This window comes from Taudactylus pleione, unplaced genomic scaffold, assembly GCF_031769625.1.
Source record: "Taudactylus pleione unplaced genomic scaffold, aTauple2 ptg000027l, whole genome shotgun sequence".
NCBI lineage: Eukaryota > Metazoa > Chordata > Amphibia > Anura > Myobatrachidae > Taudactylus > Taudactylus pleione.
Window position 1 is genome coordinate 1,180,251 of NW_028284429.1, and position 23,917 is coordinate 1,204,167.

The window sequence follows — 23,917 nt, forward strand, 5'->3', positions numbered from 1 at the left end:
ACCTCAAAGTACCAACCAATCAGCTTCTAACTGTCCCTTAGCAGGTTGTTTGAAAAATGACAGGAGCTGATTGGTTGATAGTTTATGTCTCTCTACTTTATCTCTCTGCAAGGCTTAGTACATGTCTCCCATGGTGGAGAATTTTGCCAGTTCTTCTGTAGTTGTCCTTTAGTACATTTAGGTGAAACTAAAATAATGTGAAAAGGGTGAGAAAACACGTTTTCACAATATTTTATTAAAAATGTTGCTATATATTCCCGTATATACCTTACCACATGGACACATGCCTTACTGCTTTGACAAAGGCCAATTGCCCTAAAAGTATGTTTTTGGCATTTGTGAGGAAACTGGAACACCTGCATGAAACCAATGCAGATACCGGAAGAACATACAAACTACACATAAATGAGACTTGGTCAGAAATTGAGCTCATGGCCTTTGGGCTGGGAGGCAGTAATGCTAACCATTATGCCGATTGGTTTGCCCCACGGTTGGTGTAGAGTATTCCATTGTGATTTAGCACTAAACATGGAATTAGAATAAGATGGTCAAAACAGGGAGTAAAAGAAACATTACTTGGTGGTATTCACTACTGATACAGCCTCAGACTCCAATAATATTCCCATCCTTGATAAAATGGAAGAAGGACCTCTCCTGCTCTATTTCCATGTCTCAATGGCATAAAATATTTCAAACATGTTTTCGTGTTTCTAAATGTCTATCTCATAGTGAACATTTTTATAAACTCCTTCACAGACTATATCTCACTCCTGCTCTTATGCATATTATCCAGCCATCTACATCTAATCTATGTTGGCGTGGATGTGGTCATGTGGGAACTTTACTACACGTTTTTTGGTCCTGTCCTAAAATCTCCACCTTATGGAAGTCGATATTTGCACTCATCTCAAAGATCTCTCATACTCCTGTTGCTCCAAGTCCAATGATAGCAATGTTTCATGTAACAGAAGGAGATCCTATAACCAGTGACACATATGTAATGGGACATATGCTTGTCTCCACTAAACTTCTCTCGGCCCACTATTGGCGCACATCCACAGTTCCCACCCTGGTGGAGGTGGAGAGAAATCTACAATCCCATTATGAGATAGAGGTGGCAGGCATGCCATACTCATCCAAGGCCTCCAATCTTTATATTCGATGTTCTGGCTAGAATGAACATTGGTTATCAAAAAATTCTTCACAGTAACAGTGAAAATATGTCTCTGGTAGCAAGCCTTCATACTGCAGGGTATTGAAATGGAATACATACGAGTTACCACCGGACACAAGTCCGGCGGTTCAAATCCCGACAGCGGCAGGCCGACACGGCTGAAAATACAGATCGTCCCCAGGTAAGTATGAACTAACCTAACCCTAACCCTCCTTAGGGATGCCTAACCCTAACCTTCCCCCAAGTGCCTAACCCTAATCCCCCCCTCTAAGTGCCTAAACCTATCCACCTCCTTCCCCGCCGCCTAAACCTAAGTCCCCCGGGGAGGTGCCTAACCCTAAGTCACCCCCGGGGGTGCCTAACCCTAACCCTCCCTCCCCCCCTAGCCTAACCCTACCCCCCCGGGGGGGTGCCTAACCCTAAATCCCCCCCGTGAGCCCTAAACCTAACCCTCTCCCCCCGCGACTGTCCGCAGCGGCGCCCGGCATCACTTCGATCGGGATGCCGGGGGCCGGTCTCCCGCCTCCGGTCATTTCACCCTCGTCCGGAATATGACAGTCGGGAAGCCGGCTGTCGGTATAATGTCAGCCGGCTTCCCGATTGCATACCATTTATATTCTGTATTGATACGGACTGTGATATGGCTTCATGTGACATTGTAACATCTACGACATATGCAACAGTTCTATATCTATGTGAATTGTGAAATTGGTGTGTACCCCTATCCCATTCCCCTCACCTAATTATTTTTTTCCCCTTTCTTTTCTGTATTCTTTCCCTACTCTCTCCCTTTTTATGTATGTTTGTGTATATATATATATATATATATATATATAATTTTTTTTTTTTTTTTTCTTTATATATATCAAATAAAGGAATTTTTAAGAAAAAAAAAAAAAGAATAAGATGATCAAATAGAATTTAGACGGGTTGCTTTAAAATAAATATAAGGAGGGCTGTGCAACCATTGATGCTGTCCAGGGCTCAATGCCGAATTGGTGGCACCACCACTGCCCCAGTTGCACTCTTTTCCAGCTTGTGGGGTGCTTGGAATGGCTCCCTACAGACCGGGGAGGCGATCCCTAGGAGAAGCTTCTAGTCCCATCTTCATGAGGCCCCTTATGCAGCTCCCACAGTAGTAGTGCCCCTTATGCAGTGCCCACAGTGGTGGTGCCCATTATGCAGTTCATCCAGTAGTGGTGCCCCTTATTCAGGGCCCCCAGTAGTGGTGCCCCTTATGCTGAGCCCACAGTAGTGTTAGTGCCCATTATGCAGTGCCCCCAGTAGTGGTGCCCCTTATGCAGTGCCCCTAGTAGTGTTAGTGCCCCTTATGCAGTGCCCACAGTGGTAGTGTCCCTTATTCAGTGAACCCAGTAGTGATGCCCCTTATTTAGTGCCCCCAGGAGTGGTGCCCCCTGTAAAAGTAATGCCCCTAGGCCCCAGTAGTAATGCCCCCTGTAGTAATGCCCCCAGTAGTAGTGCCACCAGTAGTAGTGTCCCTTTTTAATGCACCCAGAAGTTATGCCCCTATAGTGAAGCCGCTAACACACAAATATGACATCTCTCCCATAGTGCACTGCACACTGCGGAAGCCGGAGCTCAGGAGTCAGCTCCAGCCTCCGGGTGGCGCTGCAGGGAGGGAGCTGGGCGCCCGCTGGTAACAAGATCTCAGCGGGCGCCCGCTGGTAACAAGATCTCAGCGGGCGCCCGGCAAATGGAGCCTCCCTGGGGCAGCGGGCTGAGGTGGGTCGTAGGAGGCTGAACTGTGTCATCTCCAAATAGAAGTGACGGAACGCAGTTCCGCCCCATTCCAGCCCACTTTAACTCCTGCTAACATTACATGTACTGTAATTGGCCTAATTCCCCGGGAGTCATAAATCATTCTGCAAATTTCATTCGATTCTGGAGTAATTCTCAAATTCAGACCAATATATTCACTTCTACTAATCAACATCTGATCATGCTCTATCAATCAGATATCCAACGGTAAAACGTAAGTGAAGAACGACTGGCTTTGGCCGTGTAAAGTCATCATCCAACCATGCTGCTGGTGCTGCAATGTACCTGTGTCTACGGCTTCCATACGTGGCCACACACGTGTACTTACATGGTTACACCAGCCAGACATCCTACCGCTCAATAGTCACTGCTACATGAACACCTCATCTGTACACTCTATAATGCAGGGGTTAGTGAATGATGCAAGTTTTTTTTTTTTTAATTGAAGTGCCAGATCTACCTCGTCCATGATGTAAGATATGGGGGGGAGATGTATGAAACGTTCGAGAGAGATACATAGGAGAAGTCCATAGCAACCAATCAGCTTATAACTTTCATTTTACAGACTGTGCTAGATAAATGATAGCTGGGAGCTGATTGGTTGCTATGGGTAACTTCTCCAATTTCTCTCTCTCCAAGTATTGACATGTGTGGTCCATAGAAATTTCTGCCCCAATGGGTGCAGGGACCAGTTAGGATCACTAGTGGTAAATATCTGCTGTCATTCGGCGGAGTTCAGGAATGGGACATAGTAAAGTGCATTTGGTCTCTGCAGCTTGTGATAAAAATCCAATTGAGCCAGATCTGACAGCTATGAGAATGAGTCACTCACAGACAATACTGGTAGCTGTAATCTCCTCTCTCCCTCCCAGGTCTCTCCATGACAGCAGTCACCCGGCAGATATGGGCTCCCCGCACCAAACAGATGAACAGCAGAACCCTGGGGTCGGGACGGATCAGTCGCAGGAGGTGGCGGGGAACGCGCACTACAGTTGGGCCGCCCTGTGGAACGTTCTCACTATTGGGGGCAGCATCTGCCTGCTTGTGCTCTCGCAGATATTGGTGAGCTCAGTGTATCAGTGTACGGCCACTTACTATGAATTGTGTAGCGTCTGCGAGACAGAACATTCCATTTTCAGCTAATGTATTGTAGGATGCAGGGTGTGTGAGGCGTGGTATAAGAGATGGACAGGTGTTAGATCGACGATGTATAGGTCGACAACAAATGGCCGACTGGGTCAAAAGGTCAACTGACAAAAGTTCGACATTGCAAAAGGTCGTCTGACAAATGGTCGACACATATATGGTCGACACAAAAAAATTAGTAAGCACAATTTTTTTTTTGCATTTTAAGCCTAACAATAATCCTCCCCAAGTGCCTAACCCTTCCCTAAGTGCCTAAGCCAAACCGTAGCCTAACCCTAACCATCCCCCAAGTGCCTAACCTAACCGTCCTCTCTGGTAGCCTAGCCCTTCCCAAGTGCCTAACCCCTACCCATCCCCAAGTGCCTAAACCAAACCGTAGCCTAATCCAAACAATCCCCCAAGTGCCTTACCCCTAACCGTCCTCTCTGGCAGCTTAACCCTCCCCAAGTGCCTAACCCCTAACCATCCCCAAGTGCCTAAACCAAACCGTAGCCTAATCCAAACAATCCCCCAAGTGCCTAACCCTTCCCTAAGTGCCTAAGCCAAACCGTAGCCTAACCCTAACCATCCCCCAAGTGCCTAACCTAACCGTCCTCTCTGGTAGCCTAGCCCTTCCCAAGGGCCTAACCCCTAACCATCCCCAAGTGCCTAAACCCTAACCGTCCTCTCTGGCAGCTTAACCCTCCCCAAGTGCCTAACCCCTAACCATCCCCAAGTGCCTAAACCAAACCGTAGCTTAATCCAAGCAATCCCCCAAGTGCCTAACCCTAACTGTCCTCTCTGGCAGCCTAACCCTCCCCAAATACCTAACCCCTAACCGTACCCAAGTGCCTAAACCAAGCCATAGCCTAATCCAAGCAATCCCCCAAGTGCCTAATCCTAAACCATTACACAAGTGCCTAACCCCTAACCCTAAAATGTTGAAAAAAAAAATATTCACGTGTCCACCATTTTTTGTACATGTTGGCCTTTTTTTCCCATGTCGACCTATTGCATGTCAACCTATTCATTGTTGACTTTTTTACGGTAGACCTGTCTTCTGCATACTGGGTGGGTGTGATGTTTTTTTTTGTGGATCTTCCTAAATCCACTCTTTGTAAATGTACAGCAATTTGTGGCAGCCAGGCTCTACCAGACCCTTATGGAACAGGGTGGTTTTGTGCAGAATGGTGTTTAGTTATGTGTAATATAAAGGGTCCTGGTTCTGATGCCGATGTCGGGCGCAGTGAATCAATGTGCATGCGTCCCGATTATTAGCGCAGTGTGTGGCAGTACTGACTCAGACGCACAGGGCGAGATGTAATAGGGTCCGAGTTTGGGAAATGTGCTAGAATAGAGCTATACTCGCATATTTTTAGAACTCACCATATGTAATAGGGTGGGAGAACATGCAAACTCGCATGTTTAACAAACCCCCGCAACTCGCATCCAGATGTTTTGCCATTGTGAGGATACAACTCCGGCTATGTAATATCACTCGCACACTATTACTGCCTGAAAACTCGAATAAAAAACAGACCTTCTTCAGGTTAGCGAGTCTAGCCTGAGCAGTTCCGAGACACATCCGTGAGATCCGTGCATGCTTCTGTGTGTAAAAAAAAAAAAAAGTAAAATGCAAAAAATAATGATGTGGGGTCCCCCCTAAAAGCACAACCAGCACCAGGCTTCTCTGAGCTGGTCCTGTTTATGAAAATACATGGGGAAAATTGTAGGGTTCCCCTGTATTATCATCAACCAGCACTGGGCTCAGTGAGCCAGTCCTGGTTGTGGAAATACAGGGGATAAAATGAGTAGGGGGTCCCCTGTATATTCCATAACCAGCACCGAAATCTTTCTGGTGGGGGTGTAATGCCATAGCTGGGTTCCCCAAGCCAAAGCATTGACACATGACCGCTAGTTAGCCCAGGCCAGGGATTCCTGGGGAGGGGAGTAAACCCCCATCAATAAAGGGGTTCCCCCTCTCCAGGCCTGGAAAAATAGCCCCTATTCCCTGCAAACCTGGGTTGGGGGGTGCCGGGTTGATTGTGTTAAAGTGAATGATTAATATTGTCTTTTACTGGAGAACTAGAGGTGCCAGCAAGCCTCCCCCGCATGCTGGTATTTAGAGTGAAAGTATAATTTTATTGAAATATACATGCACACTCACATTCACTCTGACACTCACACTCACGCATACTCACCTATATTCCCTATAGCCATTCACGTCCAATTGTCCAGTAACATCCACGACACCTGTAAAACAAAATCCATACTCACCTACCCCTTGGTTCCGGTCCGTTTCGGTCCATGTAGGTATCCAGGTCTTCAGAATAAAACAAACTGGCAATCCCCCAGCCTACGGACAGATACCCTCCTCTAAGGACAGCACCTCACAAATGAGGGCTCAGCCACTGCAGTTCCCATAGAAATTCATGGGCTGAGCATTCATTAGCTGAGAGAGCCGAGCCTCCACCTCTCTCCGCTAATGAAGGGTTCCCACCATTGACTTTAATGATGGCGAGCACTAGGTAACCTTTAGTAAGGTGCATAAGCCTGACAAATAGAGCAGAGCTATAAGATCCGCTGTTCCATAAAGTTCTGAATCATAAAAAGAGTCTGTGCAAATAGTAATAATAATAATGTTAATGTCATTCTCTTGGAATTGGAGCCAGGAGAGTTGGTGCTAGGACAGTCCGTGGTGTGTAAATGCTCCCAATAGATATACTGTAGACCAATCCGGAGGTCTCATGGTGGCTTCATTCTTTGCCTTTCCTGTACCCTTTCTCCTGGTTTTTTTGTGAAAGTAATGGGCACCTATTGAAGCAAATAAATTGTTCCTCCCATAGACTGAGAGCCTGCGCCCAGAAGCCGTACAAAGCGGCTAAACCCGTATAAAGTATTGCTTTGGGTGCCCAAAGTGCCGACTTATCGCACATCACTGGTCACCACCTCAGGAGATTACTAGCAGAGATTGTATGGCTCCGTCGGGCATAGACTGTGACAGTTAGATGCTGATTGCTTGGTTTGGGCAACGATCTCCCCCTTAGACCCCAGTTGGTTCCTTTCAGCTGTCATTTTGGCCGCAATTCGCATCAGCGCGCCCACATCACACTCATACCTTGGTTACATCAACATGCTCCCTTGCCCTGTCTACATGCCCTCTCCAACCCCCATTCCTGGCCCCCTTGCCGTACCCAGTTGCAATTTCTATTTGGAAAGAGATGCGCAGTACAATAAGCTGTGACTGGTGTTTTCCTCTGTCCTCATCCTCACCCGTATGATGCCTCCCAGCCCGGGCACCCCTTGCAGATGTAACCTACAGTATCCGTGGCAGGTTTATTAACCCTTCCGCCTCTGTCACGCTCGGGCACTCCCACTCAGCCAGGAACTTTTTTAGTACAACTGTACAGTCTGTCCGTAATAAAACAATGTCATTTAGCACAGTCTGCTGGGTAATCAGCACAATTACAGCGATGTACGCGAGATATACCAAATGGCAGCGCAGGCAGAGAAAGCTTATTAATACCGAACAGCACTGATATAATATAATTCAGTTTGTGGCGTGTAAGAATACACTGCTATTAGTGACATTGGAGTGTACGCTTAATGTAATAGCGGGGACAGATAGCAATACTTACCATCCTCCAGATGGCTCCTAAATGATGCTTCCATACAGACCATCTGGAGCCACAGAGCCAACCAAAGGAATCAAATACTATCAGACCCTGAGTCATAGGTCTAATTAATGTTATCTGCGCGGAGACGTTCACCTTGTACCCTAGGTAATGCGTTCTACAGGTCACCCCTCATTTATCTTAATGTCTTTTGCTATATAGCAACTATCTCATATAGAGGATTAAGCCTAATTATTCAGAGAGCCTGTCACCGTGAATTAATATTGTTACCAAATTAAAGAGGAAATCCGCCTTCAGAGATGTCTGTCGCCCGGGCGGACTTGCTTATTTGCATTGCCTTTGTATATATTATTTTCAAACGTCCGGCTGCATTCTGCATGTAGTTCTATATCATCCATGTCTATGGCTCCAGCATGCAAATGGTACCAGCGCTGGTCGGCTAATTGGGCAATTGCGAGTACCCATGCAGCATATGTACAACATTAAAATATCATGTTAAGGAAACTACTGTAGCCATAATAGCTGCATTTTTCTACACGTCTCTATGAGGCTTATTCATCACGGTGAGTGGGTCCGTTATACATGCGGGAAGAGTACTTTAAACAACGGGACCATGTACCATTGCGCCCCACTAAAACAGCCTAGTGGGAACGCTACATTGTACACTTACTAATATACTCAATGATCATGATAGTGCAGCCGCTAACACACTGCATTTTTTCTCTAAGGATTTGACAACCCTGCAAAGTGGATTCTGGAAAATCGAAATGCCTGGTTTTGTGTTGGTGATTGTTTTCTCAGTCATGGCACTGGTTGGCACCATGGTAAGCCATTTATTATTTATTAGACATTTGTAACAGCCAAGAAATGTTACTATTAAGAAAGTGAGCTGAATTGTCCCTTTAATCTTATGGTGCGTACACACGGTACGACTTTCATGAACGATATGAATGATAACTATATTGTTCATATCGTTACCGTTCACTTTTTTGCAGTCACCAACCTGACAACGACCAACGTTGCGCGTTCCCGCATGGACGATAAAGATATCTTACATCGCCCATGCATGCAGGCCAACTTGCACTATATCGTCAACTTGGCCTGGTCAGAGATGTGGCAGGATGACTCACTGAAAGATATCTTTCAAGTCGGTGGTACAGATCGTACCGTGTGTATGCACCATAACCGAACTTCTGGGTTTATTTTACATCCAGTATGTGTGGTACCCTTGTGTTCCCGCCAAGCTTGGCGGGAACGGCAGAACGCTAGGGGGGGATGGCCGGGAGTGTCTGCGGGCGCTGACAGCCCACGGTTGGGGAAGACTGAGGGCATGCTGTTTTAGCGGGGCACCAGTCCCACACACACAGTAACATTACTTAACATGGCAGCCTTGGTAATGACTCCACAAGCTTTATCCACCTCAGGCTGTAGCAGAGAGGCTAGCTCCATACACACAGTAACATGATGTCATGTGACAGCCTTGGTAATGATACCACAAGCTTTATCCACCTCAGGCTGTAGCAGAGAGGCTAGCCCCATACACACAGTAACATGACATAATGTGGCAGCCTTGGTAATGACTCCACAAGCTTTATCCACCTCAGGCTGTAGCAGAGAGGCTAGCCCCATACACACAGTAACATGACATAATGTGACAGCCTTGGTAATGACTCCACAAGCTTCATCCACCTCAGGCTGTAGCAGAGAGGCTAGCCCCATACACACAGTAACATGACATAATGTGACAGCCTTGGTAATGACTCCACAAGCTTCATCCACCTCAGGCTGTAGCAGAGAGGCTAGCCCCTCACACACGGTAACATGACATAGCATGGCAGCCTTGGTAATGACTCCACAAGCTCGCTCTGAATCAGGACCGGCCTTTTTGTTTTTTAGAGCGGCCTCCTGGCAGCTCGCATAGCTGTGGGTGTCCACCCAGAGCTATAGCGAGCAGCCAGGAAAATGGTCGCGATGGTCAAGACCATCACGACCATCGGGCTTGCGACGAGACCCTTGTGGTAGGGTCTCGTTGCCGCAAGCCCCAGAGAGATTTCAGCTCTATCAGAACCAAAATCTCTCCCACTGACATCACGAGTGATGTCAGTGGGGCCGGCCCCAGACGGAGGCGTTCACATGGGAACGCCTCCGTTTGGGCAGCTACTCCCCCGGCCCGCCCACCAAAGGGGCGTGCGGTCACTCAACATTGACAGCACGCCCCCTTTGGTACGAGATCCGGAGCGACGGATTGCCCGTCGCTATCCGGGTCTCGCGCATGCGCACTGGGCCACCATCGACCCGCTCGCGAGCGCGTCTGAATCAGGCCCCCAGTCCCAAAGTGCAGTTTAACTCAGCTAAGCATTCACACAAAATGGCTGCCGCTCTTTACACTACAAACTCAGGCACTGTTTCTGTAGTGGTTCAAACAAGATGAATATCACGCTGATTTCTAAAACTTAGGACCTGATTCAGACCCGGATGCTAAGCCGCGATCGCTCGCTATGGGCGATTGTTGCCCGAATGCGCATGCATCGCAGTGCGCATGCGCGAACCAGTCACTGTGATCAGGAATCATGCGCTCTTAGCACAAAGACTGAGCGCTACCTTGAGTGACAGTAACAGGGGAAGGTGCTTGTGAAAGGGGGAGTGGTGCTGCGAACGCAGACGTGTCTGGGCGTCAAAACTGAGTTTTATGGGTGTGCATAATTAGCATGGAAGCGTCATTGTACACGTCACTTGGTTGTATTTCAGCCTGCAGTGATCGCAGTGCTTGCGGTGGGGTAGGGTCTACCGCAAGTGCTGCGTGCAGCTCCGATGGTTCTCAATAGTTCTGATTAATTGGACACTTCCTGGAGATGATGTCTGCTAAGAAAGAAGAGTGGGCGTCTTTATACCGGTGTGCGATCAATCTACCGTCGCTCTCTAAGACATAGAGGGCATCCTTACACCAGATAGTGCAATCGCGGAATTTGCATACCCGGCCCTTTTTGGATGCGAGCGATCGCGTCTTAGCATCCGGGTCTGAATCGCCCCCTTAGTCTCTTGCACAAGTCATGATTAGTACTTGAAATATTGCAGAACTCAGTATCTCTTAGCAATTCTCAGTATCTGTGGATAATTCTCAGTATCTCTCATACTCTCACAATAGCTCTGTAACAGGTCTCAGTATCTCTCATACTCTCACAATAGCTCTGTAACTGGTCTCAGTATCTCTCATACTCTCACAATAGCTCTGTAACAGGTCTCAGTATCTCTCATACTCTCACAATAGCTCTGTAACAGGTCTCAGTATCTCTCATACTCTCACAATAGCTCTGTAACAGGTCTCAGTATCTCTCATACTCTCACAATAGCTCTGTAACAGGTCTCAGTATCTCTCATACTCTCACAATAGCTCTGTAACAGGTCTCAGTATCTCTCATACTCTCGCAATAGCTCTGTAACAGGTCTCAGTATCTCTCATACTCTCGCAATAGCTCTGTAACAGGTCTCAGTATCTCTCATACTCTCGCAATAGCTCTGTAACAGGTCTCAGTATCTCTCATACTCTCGCAATAGCTCTGTAACAGGTCTCAGTATCTCTCATACTCTCGCAATAGCTCTGTAACAGGTCTCAGTATCTCTCATACTCTCGCAATAGCTCTGTAACAGGTCTCAGTATCTCTCATACTCTCGCAATAGCTCTGTAACAGGTCTCAGTATCTCTCATACTCTCACAATAGCTCTGTAACAGGTCTCAGTATCTCTCATACTCTCACAATAGCTCTGTAACAGGTCTCAGTATCTCTCAAACAGTTGTTAATGGCTCCTAAATAATCCTCAGTAGCTTCCAAGCAGCACAGACGTCCCCCTATTACAGCTCTTTTACTGACTCTCAGACTCCAGGGATCTCAGCTGCGGCTCTCAGTGCTGACACACTGTCTCTGGCTCTCAGTCTCAGCTGATGCTTCTGCAGTGGTCACTCAGTGCACCATCAATGGGAATTCATTGGTTTCTGTCACCTCACCATTTCAGCGATAACGCTTTGCGAAGTCTCTTATGTCTCACAGCACAGCCCGCTCTGCCCTCCACTTCTCAGTATCTCCCTGTCTCAACTGTGCATGTGTAACCACAAAATACTGTCCTGTTGCTGGCTTGTCTCAGTTTTGGCGTGTAACAGTCCCACCGGGTGGAAGCCTCCTGTATTGCAATGACAACTGGCTCCTGTCAGAGCCGGGGGTATCACATCTGCATAGCACATTTTCACATATTAATTCATATATTCTCCTGGTTTTTTTTTACCATAATACATATTATTTTCCTATAACATATATGTAGATTGTAAGCTCTCATGAGCAGGGTCCTCCCTACCCTTTGCTAATAAATGCAGATCTAAAACCAATGTTACTGTAAATGTAAATTAGCGACGCACTGGCAGTCAGTGTTAAAGGAAAGATATTCAGAAGACTGTACTGTACACGTGATGACTACTGTATAATGTATGACTCTGATAGAGAGACTCATTTATTATTATTATCATCTAATGTTTGCCATGCAGAAATATCCAATGTGGTACAATTAGTAACATTACTATTACATACATACAAGTAAAATCTATAACACTGAGAGAAGAGAACCCTGTGTGTTAGAAGGTGAGAGCTGTGCCATGTACAGATGCATGATGCAGGGACACTAATCACATATGTACTGCACCAATGCAGCATATGTCTGTCACAAGTGCAGGACTCACGCAAAGCGGTACACAGGGTCAGCATTGCATAAGGGCGTCGGGCTGGAGGCGCACCATCCTGGCCTGAAACCGGATATCGCCTCAAACACTATTATAAGATGTGCCAGGCAATCGACTACGGCACATTTTTTTGCGCCAACAATGTCATACTTCAGACATTGCCGCAGAGCCTTCAGTACTGAAGAGGCCGTCACGTGAAGTGCTCCAGCAGATGCGTAAGAGGTCAGAAGATGTACCCACTGGCCAGGATTTCCCAACAGCAGAAGATAGAAGATGAGGACCGGACAGTGTTGCAGGTTGTGGGCAAGTAAATAGTTCCCCAATGCAGCATCTCCCAGTTCACCGGTAGGTGTCCATGGCTTTGCCTCAAGTGATTTACCACTCCCCCCTCCCTAGACCACCAGGTGTCTGGCATTAGGCCCGTGGGTGCAATCATGCCTCAGGCCTGTGGGGCATGTAAGGTGGCCAGATTGCCTGTGCCACAAGTAAGTGACTATAGGCATGACTCTGGTTCTGGCAATAAGGGCATTACGAGCACACGTTCAGGGCTGTAGAGACATTTGCGGGGCATGGGTACTAAGGGAGTGTGGCCCAGGCCCCAGCAGGGCTCCTCCAACAGGCCCAGGTACTTAGTACCCACTCCCCCACCCCTCTTGGCACCCCTGCACACGTGTGATCATCAGGCAGAACACAACAGCTGACAGGGATAGAGACAAGGACACGCTCCCTGCAGTATGGTGCAGGCACTTAGATTTCTCTCCTAACAAAGGCACTCGCTGGGTGCCAGGGAACGAGCGCTGTCTGTTTCCACACTGTTCCACTGCGATGCTTTCGTTGCATCACATACAAGTCAGACCTCACAAGGCTAAACACAGGGACACAATAGAAATGAGAGTACACTGGAAAACACTGGCCGTTCCAGGCCCATGATCTTTCCTGCTACATCCACACAGAGAGCTACACGCAGGGTTTATTGTGCTTGATGGCAAATAGGGCAAAATAAGCTCCAACCTCTGTCATTTGGTTCCAGGTCTGGTACCTGAAGTCGCACGCTGAGCCCGTTCTGTCGGAGGATCGGCGCCAATCTGTGAGCCGACAGCCGTCCTTCACCTACTCAGAATGGACGGATGACAAAGCGGAGGATTACATGGATTTCGACCCTGTGCCCGACACTCCCGTCTTCGATTGCTTGATGGATATCAGAGGTGACACAGATCCAGCGACTCTCACAGTGAAACCTGTGGGGCTTCAGGAAAGGTGATGGTCCTTATTGTGGCAAGCGTCTCCTAATATGTCATCTATCAGTGATTGGCTGGTGAGGTCATAGAAATAAATAAGCCACATACAGTATTTAAGTCTGGAGAAAAAGATGGCACAGCTTGTGCTCAAACAGATGCATCAAGAAATCCTGTCCTGTTACTGCGGTCACCTCTGTTCTGTCAGGCAGGCAATATCTAAGGGGGTGTGGAAAAAGCGAGGCCACTATCTCACACAGCAGGCTATGGGGTGCAGCAGGCTATAAGGAGGCTATATTTAAAACATTATTATTATTTATATCATTTGTAAGCCACCACAAAATAAACCCAGTAGCGCATAAGAAGGTGAATACAAAAACATTACCGAATAACAGATCATAAGTACAATACGCACCAGATAACACTGGTCCCGCTCAAAGGCGAAAAATTTTTATTTTTATAAACAGGCAACACATTATAAGTATTCTGCACACAAAAGACTCTATGGTCAGTGCACTTCCACAAGACAGCGCCCCTTGTGGTCACAATGATCGTACACTTTAGCATACTGACATGTCGTTACAAAGCTGTTGCTTTTGATGAAAGCGTCCTTTAATACCCATAATATGTTCTGCACACGAAGATCCCTTTCATTGTCCTGTTTCTTTCAGTCAGTGTAGTCAGTGGTTCTCAAACTCGGTCCTCAGGACCCCACACAGGTCACGGTTTCCAGGTCACCCAGCAGGTGCACAGGTGTAATCATTACTCACTGACACATTTTAAAAGATCCACAGGTAGAGCTAATTATTTAATTTTTAATTCTGTGAAGAGACCTGGAAAACATGCACTGGGTGGGGTCCTGAGGACCGAGTTTGAGAACCTGTGCTGTAGATAAAATGAGGCAATATCAGTATTCACTGGTGACTTTAGAGTAGGTGTAGATGTTCTATGTCCTGTCACTTACACAGAATGGGGGCGGCCATTTTGTGAGCTCCTGTGACACCAAGATGTACTAAGCCTTGGAGAGAGATAAACTACCAACCAATCAGTTCCTAACTGTCATATTTCAAACACAGCCTTTAAACTGACAGGAGCTGATTGTTTGGTACTTTATCACTCGCCACTTTATCACTCTCCAAGGCTTAGTACATATAGATCCCCAGGGAGCAGACAAGGCACATTCCCACAAAACCACTGCCTCCATGATGTCAGCCAGTTCTAGTGATTCTATTGGCTGCATTCTCAGAAATACAGGTTTCCTCTCGACAAAATGGCCGCATCCAGAGTGTGAGACTAGCCACTAAAAATATATATATATATATAATTAGAACGCGTTCCTTTCTGCAGGTGTCACTGTTACTTGTGGTGCAATAGACTAAAATTCAGCACAAAGCAGCTGAGATCCTGGCTCATTACAAGACGATATTCCTGAATATAAGGAAATCTTTATTTTACCCCGTGAAATACATTTGCAGAAGTTCATTCATATTCCATCTGGCAGATAAACGAGCGGTGTATGCTTCTCTCTGTGTTGTGCAGACGCGGCTCCAATGTGTCCCTTACGCTGGACATGTGTACGCCGGGATGTACAGAGACCTACGGGCAAATCATGTCCCCCAGGGAACAGTCCACCCAAGAGTACCTGCAAACCACCAGCAACGTCCTGACGGCGGAGGAGCTACACGAGAGGGCCCTGGACTCTTTTGCGCTTCAGAAGGAATTCTTTGTGAGTCCATTCAGTCCCAGGGCGCTATAACTCAAGTCCTAGTCAGCACCTGCCCTTACCGTTCCAATTCTACAGTATATGTATCTAGCAAAATGGAAGGCTGAGGTATTAGTTACTCGTATCACCAGTTATTTATATAGCACATACTGTACATATTTCCGAGCGCTTTTACAGAGAATAATTGTCCGTTGTTGGGGGAAACCCACGCAAGCATGGGGAGAATATACAAACTCCACACGGTTTGTGCAGTGGTAGGAACTGTACCCAGGAGCTCAGCGCTGTGAGGCAGTAATGCTAAACACTACACCATACATTAACAGCTTTGGTTCAGATAAGAACGTCCATCCAGCCTATATAACCTTATTTGGCTGTGCTTTATAAGGCGTCCCTTTCTTGTATACATGCTTAAAGCCAGCGTGCACGCCTGAACAGGGCTGCCAAGACTTCCAGCGGGCACAGGGCGCTAGGGGGCATAGCCACAGGAGGAAGCTATGCCCCCTCATTCAGTACGGAGCTATGCCACTGTGTACCGGGGGCATGGTCATGGCGTCACACCTACAGAGGCCCAGGTTACCCCATACCTGTCAGCCCCTCTCAGCGCCCCAGTACTTGAGAGCCTGAGGTTAGTGCATTTGATGGTGGGTTGCAAAATGTCGATAATATGACTTAATACCTCATACTTTCCAGATACGTACACAACTGTGATTTTATTACCAGCCACTTCATGGTTATTTACGGAACGGGCTTCGGGGTTATTTACAAAGTCGCTACACAAAAGCCGTCTTCCTTAAGGACGCGGCGGGTGCCCACCCATCACCATTTCTTCCTTTCTTCATGTCCATAGATTAGCACGGTAACGTGGCACATGACTGTGTCGGGGCGTGCTATTTAGAGATGAGTGTATCAGGCCTTCATTCACCCTACCCCCAGTTACACAGCTGCCGCACCTAGTCACTTAGCGTGGGCGCAGAGGGCGTATTGTATGAAGCGTCACAATATATATTCTCAAGGGTATTCAATATGAAACGTAGACTTCGCCATCTATGCGTGTCGAAGTTTTCGCCGCACAGCGGAGCTTTTACAGTCAAAAAGTATTGCGCGCTCCCCCGATTATACCCGTATTCAATATGAAATCAGCGAAAACTGCACCCAGCGAATGTGAAATCAGCGAAAACTTCGCTGATTTTCGGGAAAAAGACCCGAACACCCCCAAAAAGTTGCTTTGACATGGGGGATCACTCTGGATACCCCCGATTAGCCCTGCTGAAGGTTTTTGGGGTCTTTAAACGGGCTCGATAGCTGCTATTTTGGGGATTTGGGAAGGTGGGGAAGAATAGTATTTAGAAGTTTTTTTGCAGAAAATAAGTAGTCCCAGCAAATTTTGGGTACTTGGAAATGGGGGTGAACATATTTAAAAGTTGCTAAAGTGAAGTTTTAAAAAACGTGAAAAATCCACCTGCCGCAAACACCTGCAATGAAAAAAGCACCTGGGGCATACTTGGGGACCCCCCTAGATTCTAGTTCGCTAGTTTTTAAGTTTGTAACCCCCAATTTTTTTTTTCGCCCCCAAAATGAAAGTGCTTTTTTTGGGGCCTTCTGAGGTATTTTCTAAAAATATTTTGACACAGTTTACCTTTGGGGGACTGTCTGAAGGTTGCAGGGTGGTTTCCAAAATGTTGCAACCCAAAACCCCAATTCTGCACTTTTTTTCGCCACCCATTCCTTGGTGATACTTTTTCGCAGGGTCGAATGCAATATACTTTTCGCACCGGCGAAAATGTTTCAAATTGAATACGGTGTAAAAGTAAAAGCGGCGAAAATGACGTCATCCGAGCGAAAACTTCGCAGAAACTGCGTTTTCGCTCCATATTGAATACCCCTATTGGTGTCCGCACAGCTTTATCCGATCACAACAAATGGCTACACCGCCTTGGAGGTATAGGTTATCAGACCGCGGGCGATACTCTTATTGCAGCACGTGTCGCAGCGTCACAGTGCATTATAAAGGGAAGTAAGCGCAGTATACACACGTAACACAGTGTAGCCCAAAATGTAAAATGAAGAGGCTTAAAAAAAAAAAGGCGGCCTCAATACTGATTCTTGCTATGCATTATATGAGTATTGTGGGTGTCATAGATATTATTAAGGCAAGCTGTAAATGTGTTATACAGTAGTCGGCACCAGGTAGTGTCGCTCTTATTGTACATGGGTGTATTTGTGATTTACCATTGTAACACAAAAAGTGGGTGTGTCAGGGCGCCTTATGGGGGGGCTTATTTAGTCCTGATGATACTTTTTAAAAATTTTGGGAGGTATGATAATTGGACTGTAACTTTTGGCGCAATATAGAGCAAAAATGAGGGTGAAACAAGGAGTAAGCTGGGCGAGGAGAGCTGGGAGCGTTCACATACTGTACATGCTGCCGGTACAGATATGATCATAATAGCACACACTGACATTACAGAACATACATATTACAGTCACAGTACATGGCCACACAAAGCGACAGTAGTAAAAGTTAGGTGCAGATCATGTACTCTGTGCTTCGCTATTATTGTACTTTGCTTATATAATAAAAGATTCCAATGGACTTCTGCATGTTTAATATGCTGTGACACAAGGTCTGGCATGCATAGAAAACTTGGATCCCCCACTGAGATATCTTCAGCCCAGATTGCTGAACCGTTCCATCCTTTTTTCTTTTTTTAACTGTTATACAAATATAATTGTTTCTTTTTCCAGGAAATTCCAATGAACTTTGTGGATCCAAAAGAATATGAAATTCTGGGCTTGGTGCGGAAAAACCGATACAAAACCATACTGCCCAGTAAGTAGTAACTATGGGGCGACAAGGCTGCGGGGAACTATTGGGCTGATGCAGGGATGGATGCACGGCTCTTTGCTTGATTTTGCGCTACACACGCTGAGATAAGTACGGATGATGTAGAGTGGTCCACGTTTCACTAACATCTACACCAGAGCCGGATTTAGGCCCCACAGGACCCTATGCAAGATACTGTACATATACATACATTATGGGTCAGGTCTCCCATCGATGGTTTACATGTATGACAACCATCCGTGCAGCGGATGGAGGCGGGACTCAGTGGGCCAATCAGGGAAGGGGACGTTTCAGGGATCATTGGAGGTGGAGCTAAGCTTTAGGCCCCAGGGGAGAAATAAAATCATCGCCAGGCTGTCTGCCATCAATTGAGATGAATCATCGGATCTCCCCCATTGATGGCAAAACCATCGGTGGCAATCCATCGATGGTTGTTAACTATCAATGGCCTTCCCTAACGATGTGAATAAGGCCACACGTTCTCTCCAATGCTTTAGGCATGCGCGACCCAGGACTGCGTGGCTGCCACCATTTTCCCTCCCTCTCCAATGGCGCACAAAGGGGGATTTGTTGAGCTTCCAGAAAGCTCCCGTAATGGGCTGATTTTTATGTTATCTTAGACTTAAGGTGCGTACACACTAGACGATATGCTCCCTGAGCGATATCGTCTAGTGTGTCCCCGGCAGGGTGTGCACAATGTCGTTCATGACATTGAGCACACCCGCTGAACGATATCATTAACGATATCGTTCAGCGCCGGGCTCTCTTCCCCCATTCCTCAACATGCAGCAACCTGACGACATCATCAGGTTGGCCTGCATGTTAACCCGATGAACGATGATGACGAACGACCCGCGGGAACGCGCGTCGTCGTTATCGTTCATCGTTTTTGTGATAAAAATGGACAATAAAGTGGACGACTGAACGATAACGATATCGTTCAGTCGTCCACTTTAATCGCCCAGCGTGTACCCACTATATGAGATACTTGTCTCCATGTCTGCAATCGCCACGGCAGCTCCGCACGCAGATAGCCAAGGCGCATGCTGGTTCCTATCCATGCCTGTCACCTGAGTTATGCCATTGGGGTAAATAAGAGCTGTGGACAGGACAAGAGGACTCAAGGACCCGCATGGCGGTGAGCCCCAAAGACCTGCTAGGTCGTAATAGAGCGCCTGGGTTGTGTAGCGGGTAATTTGCTCATGATCTACACTTACGACCAGAGAGGCAAAGCTCAGTGAGGGTGTGTTCATACAAACGCAGGCTCTGTGGTGCTGGACATAAGTGGAAATACGCCTGTTTGGGGGCTTATCTTTTGCAGCTAGCAAAGAACAGGAGCAAGTGTTATGTTATCATGACATACTGAGCTGGATAATATACTGATTAATCCTGAGCAACTATGTCCATCAAGCTGCCATATTAGAAGGAAGGTGCTCATCTAACAGAGCAGATACACAGTGACTGACAGGCTTGCAGACTTGACCTGCAGAAATATGTAATGAAACCATAGTAACAACATTCAGGAAGAGGTGATCAGGAGAGAGGAGCTATGTCCAAGGCACGGAGAGGGTATGCTAGGTTTGTAAAGCGATGGAGGCAGACATTTTGTGGGCTAAACAGATCTCCATGACAACGGATGCCCCGTGCCTCAGTGTTGCTGTTAGTGCCTCAGTTTAGTCACTAGCTCCTAGTAAATCCACCGGCTGAACATTTGTTTAACCATTAATCTATACTGTGGAGGCGAATCTATAGACTTTTAAAAGCATAAGGAGGAGAAAGGTAAAAAGTAACTTTCGCAGTGGTACTGCTGCCCTGCTAAACCAAAATGAAGGAGTTTTATTATTCATTTATTATATTTTGGAAACATGAATATTTAAACCATATGTTTTAATTTAAATAGAGACAAAATAGTACTACAGTGTGTGTGTATGTGTATGTATATATGTGTGTGTGTGTGTGTGTGTGTGTGTGTGTGTGTGTGTGTGTGTGTGTGTGTGTGTGTGTGTGTGTTCATGAAATGTGATTCCTGCCGGTGAAAACAAAATAAAAAGTTTTAATAACCTAAAAAATAAAATATATTGAACGGAAATTAATAGGCTACACTTGATTATTTTAATCTTATTAATGCTGTGTATAGAATTGCTCTTTGCTGCCATCTGCCACTGAGCAGTGGTACTACACCACTGCAGCAGCACCTGTGTTTTTTAACAGCCTAGGCACAATGGGCCTTATTCAGCTTGAATCGCAAGTCTGCAATCGGAAGCACCCGCACGTTGTGAAAATATGCAAATGAATGCGATCGCAGCACTATACCAAGACGCCCACCAGCTTATAAAGCCGCCCACTTCCCATTACATACATCCGCAAGTCAGCAACAATATCGGTAACATTGGACCCATACGCAGAGTTGTGGGTGAGCTTGGCATGCCTCACAGACTGCGATGCTTCCTCTCGCCCAGGCAGTGCTCTGGCTGCGTATGCCGTCACTGGTACTTTATTATGCATGCCCCTGTAACGGCGTTCTAACGCACTGGCACACCTGCGTTTCCCTCGGCCACCCCCCCGTCACCACCCACAAACGGCACTTCATGTCAATCACTCTGCAATGGGTCTGTGTAGTCGCAAACCCGATCGTAGCAGGGGGTTCGCTGTGGTGCATGCGCAGACCTCAAATATCGACCGGGTGTGAACGCAGACCTGCGATCCAAGCTGCATAATGTACAGAGCAATCAATAACTCATAGGTGTATATTTCAGAATCAGTGTCTCTGACTGTGAGAATTAGAGCAGAACGCGTTGGGTTTGCACTTGATATTGCACCCTATAGACTCTCAGACACAGTGATGTTTGTATATCTTGCTGCATAATGTACGAACAATCAATAACTCATAGGTGTATATTTCAGAATCGGTGTCTCTGACTGTGAGAATGAAAGCGGAACGCGTTGGAATTGCACTTGATATTGCACCCTATAGACTCTCAGACACAGTGATGTTTGTATATCTTGCTGCATAATGTACGAACAATCAATAACTCATAGGTGTATATTTCAGAATCGGTGTCTCTGACTGTGAGAATTAGAGCAGAACGCGTTTGGTTTGCACTTGATATTGCACCCTATAGACTCTCAGACACAGTGATGTTTGTATATCTTGCTGCATAATGTACAGAGCAATCAATAACTCATAGGTGTATATTTCAGAATCGGTGTCTGACCGTGAGAATGAAAGCGGAACGCGTTGGGTTTGCACTTGATATTGCACCCTATAGACTCTCAAACACAGTGATGTTTGTATATCTTGCTGCAGCACAATTATAGCCATTTGCACATTCCTCGTTCTTGCTGTATGAATAAATGTTCCTATACTGGAGAGCTGCAGTTATTATCACTATAGCTTACACTAACACTAGCATTGTCTGTGTTCTGCGTCGTCCTAATGCTTCCCAGGCCGTAAGGAAAGTAAGTGTTGCAGTTTGTACACTATATTTAATTCCCTATGTCTTACATATTGTTATATTTTGCAGACACACACAGCAGAGTGTGCCTTACGTCACCAGATCAAGAGGATGACCCTCTGAGTTCCTATATCAACGCTAACTATATACGGGTAAGCGAATAGAGAGATCCGGTGCTGAATTACATGATTTATAGAAGTTACTGCTTCAGCTCACTAGAACCCGGTGACATCATTAAATCACAAAGGCACTCAGGGCTGTGTGATGTCACTGGTTCGTAGTAGAGATGAGCGGTTCGGTTTTGGCTCGGTTATGTTCGGATCTTAAAACCGAATGTTATTGGTGGCCAAGTCTAACATGTTTTGAATTGCCAATAAGATAAATCCTACTTTGCGCTGATTTCGGGGACAAGAACCGGGTAGAGCTGAACCACTCATCTCTAGTTAGTAGTGAATTTAGTGGCAGAATTCCATTGGCTCAGCTGACAAAATGGCTGCCTCCGCATTGTGCACGCAATGGGTGCAGTTTAAGGACTCGCTACCATTGTTAGATAACTCTTTTTTAGGATGGTGAATCGTTGGAACTGTATTTTCTGTGTCAAAAAATGGCTTCTGCCTAAACGTATATATTACCATTTTGCCTCTGTCACGCAGAGCGCTAGGAATGCCGCCTGGCGCCGTACATATGCAAATAATCATTATTTTATGCATGTAGCTGACCCCTAGCACGCCCCTCATGACCCTCTGCTCCTTGTCACAGGGTTACGAGGAAGAGGAAAAAGTTTACATTGCAACTCAGGGACCCACGGTCAACACCGTAGGTGACTTCTGGAAGATGGTCTGGCAGCAGCAATCTCCCATCATCGTCATGATCACCAACATCGAGGAAGTCAATGAGGTCAGTGGTTTTTGTTTCATCCTGATAAATTACCTTCTGAATTACCAAGACAGAAATGGGATCAGTCAGAGATACATTTGGGTTATGGGATCCCGCCTGTAAGAGATGTATAACCCCTGAGGAGAGTTTAGGACTCTCTTGGTGATGTTCAGCCACCACTTTGCTTCTCATCTTCCTACCATGAGTTCCAGAGGAAGCTCAGGTCCTTTCTCATCATCCTACCATGAGTTCCAGAGGAAGCTCAGGTCCTTTCTCATCTTCCTACCATGAGTTCCAGAGGAAGCTCAGGTCCTTTCTCATCTTCCTACCATGAGTTCCAGAGGAAGCTCAGGTCCTTTCTCATCTTCCTACCATGAGTTCCAGAGGAAGCTCAGGTCCTTTCTCATCTTCCTACCATGAGTTCCAGAGGAAGCTCAGGTTCTTTCTCATCTTCCTACCATGAGTTCCAGAGGAAGCTCAGGTCCTTTCTCATCTTCCTACCATGAGTTCCAGAGGAAGCTCAGGTCCTTTCTCATCTTCCTACCATGTGTTCCAGAGGAAGCTCAGGTCCTTTCTCATCTTCCTACCATGAGTTCCAGAGGAAGCTCAGATCCTTTCTCATCTTCCTACCATGAGTTCCAGAGGAAGCTCAGGTCCTTTCTCATCTTCCTACCATGAGTTCCAGAGGAAGCTCAGGTCCTTTCTCATCTTCCTACCTGCTTGTTACTTTGAGATTGATAAAGTAAACATTTTAATATTCAGTTTATATGTATTACTTTAGGTTTTGCTGTATGTCCTAAAATGGACATCTGTAGCTAAATATAATTATTTTGAAAAGACCAGTGATAGGTATACATTTCTGGACTCCCACATTTTGGGGATTCTCCAAGACTCCTAGGAGAGCTGGGCCCCCTCCCTTTGATGACCACATCATGTTTTCATAGTCTGACCGCTGCTGTGTGTTTTTCAGTGCATTGTGCAGTGAGGGGTGGGGCCATGAAGTGAATCGCAATGGTGCCAGGGAGTGACAAAGACAGGGTTATTGTTCACAGCTGTTATTCTGGGTATTCACATCCTTCTGTATTGTAATTAGAGATGGGCACCGACCCCCCCGTGTTTTGGTTTTGGTTCCGATTCATCATCGTGTTATGGTTTTGGCAAAACCACACTCAAATGTTTTAGTTCAGATTCTGTTTCAGTTTTGGATTTCTTAGGGAGCTCCGTCGTGCGCATGCGCGAGACGCGACGAGCGAAGGACTTTCCTTCGCTCGGAGTGTCTCATCAAAGGGGGCGTGCTGTCGATGTTGACTGACAGCACGCCCCCTTTGGTGGGCGTGCCGGGGG

General features: G+C 46.5%; 1 protein-coding gene across 2 annotated transcripts in view; it reads left to right on the plus strand.

The window, feature by feature from the left end:
• Nucleotides 1–23,917, plus strand: part of PTPN5 (protein tyrosine phosphatase non-receptor type 5) — a 167,789-nt gene that overhangs the window by 121,897 nt on the left and 21,975 nt on the right. Inside the window, exons 3-9 of one of the 2 annotated variants that reach the window (XM_088451781.1) lie at nt 3,826–4,015; nt 8,442–8,537; nt 13,470–13,696; nt 15,214–15,400; nt 18,143–18,227; nt 21,767–21,849; nt 22,457–22,594. In XM_088451781.1, the coding sequence (XP_088307907.1) occupies nt 3,857–4,015; nt 8,442–8,537; nt 13,470–13,696; nt 15,214–15,400; nt 18,143–18,227; nt 21,767–21,849; nt 22,457–22,594 (975 nt within the window). In that variant the 5' untranslated portion in view covers nt 3,826–3,856. The remainder of the gene's footprint in view (nt 1–3,825; nt 4,016–8,441; nt 8,538–13,469; nt 13,697–15,213; nt 15,401–18,142; nt 18,228–21,766; nt 21,850–22,456; nt 22,595–23,917) is intronic. The other variant, XM_088451783.1, reaches the window with a different exon arrangement.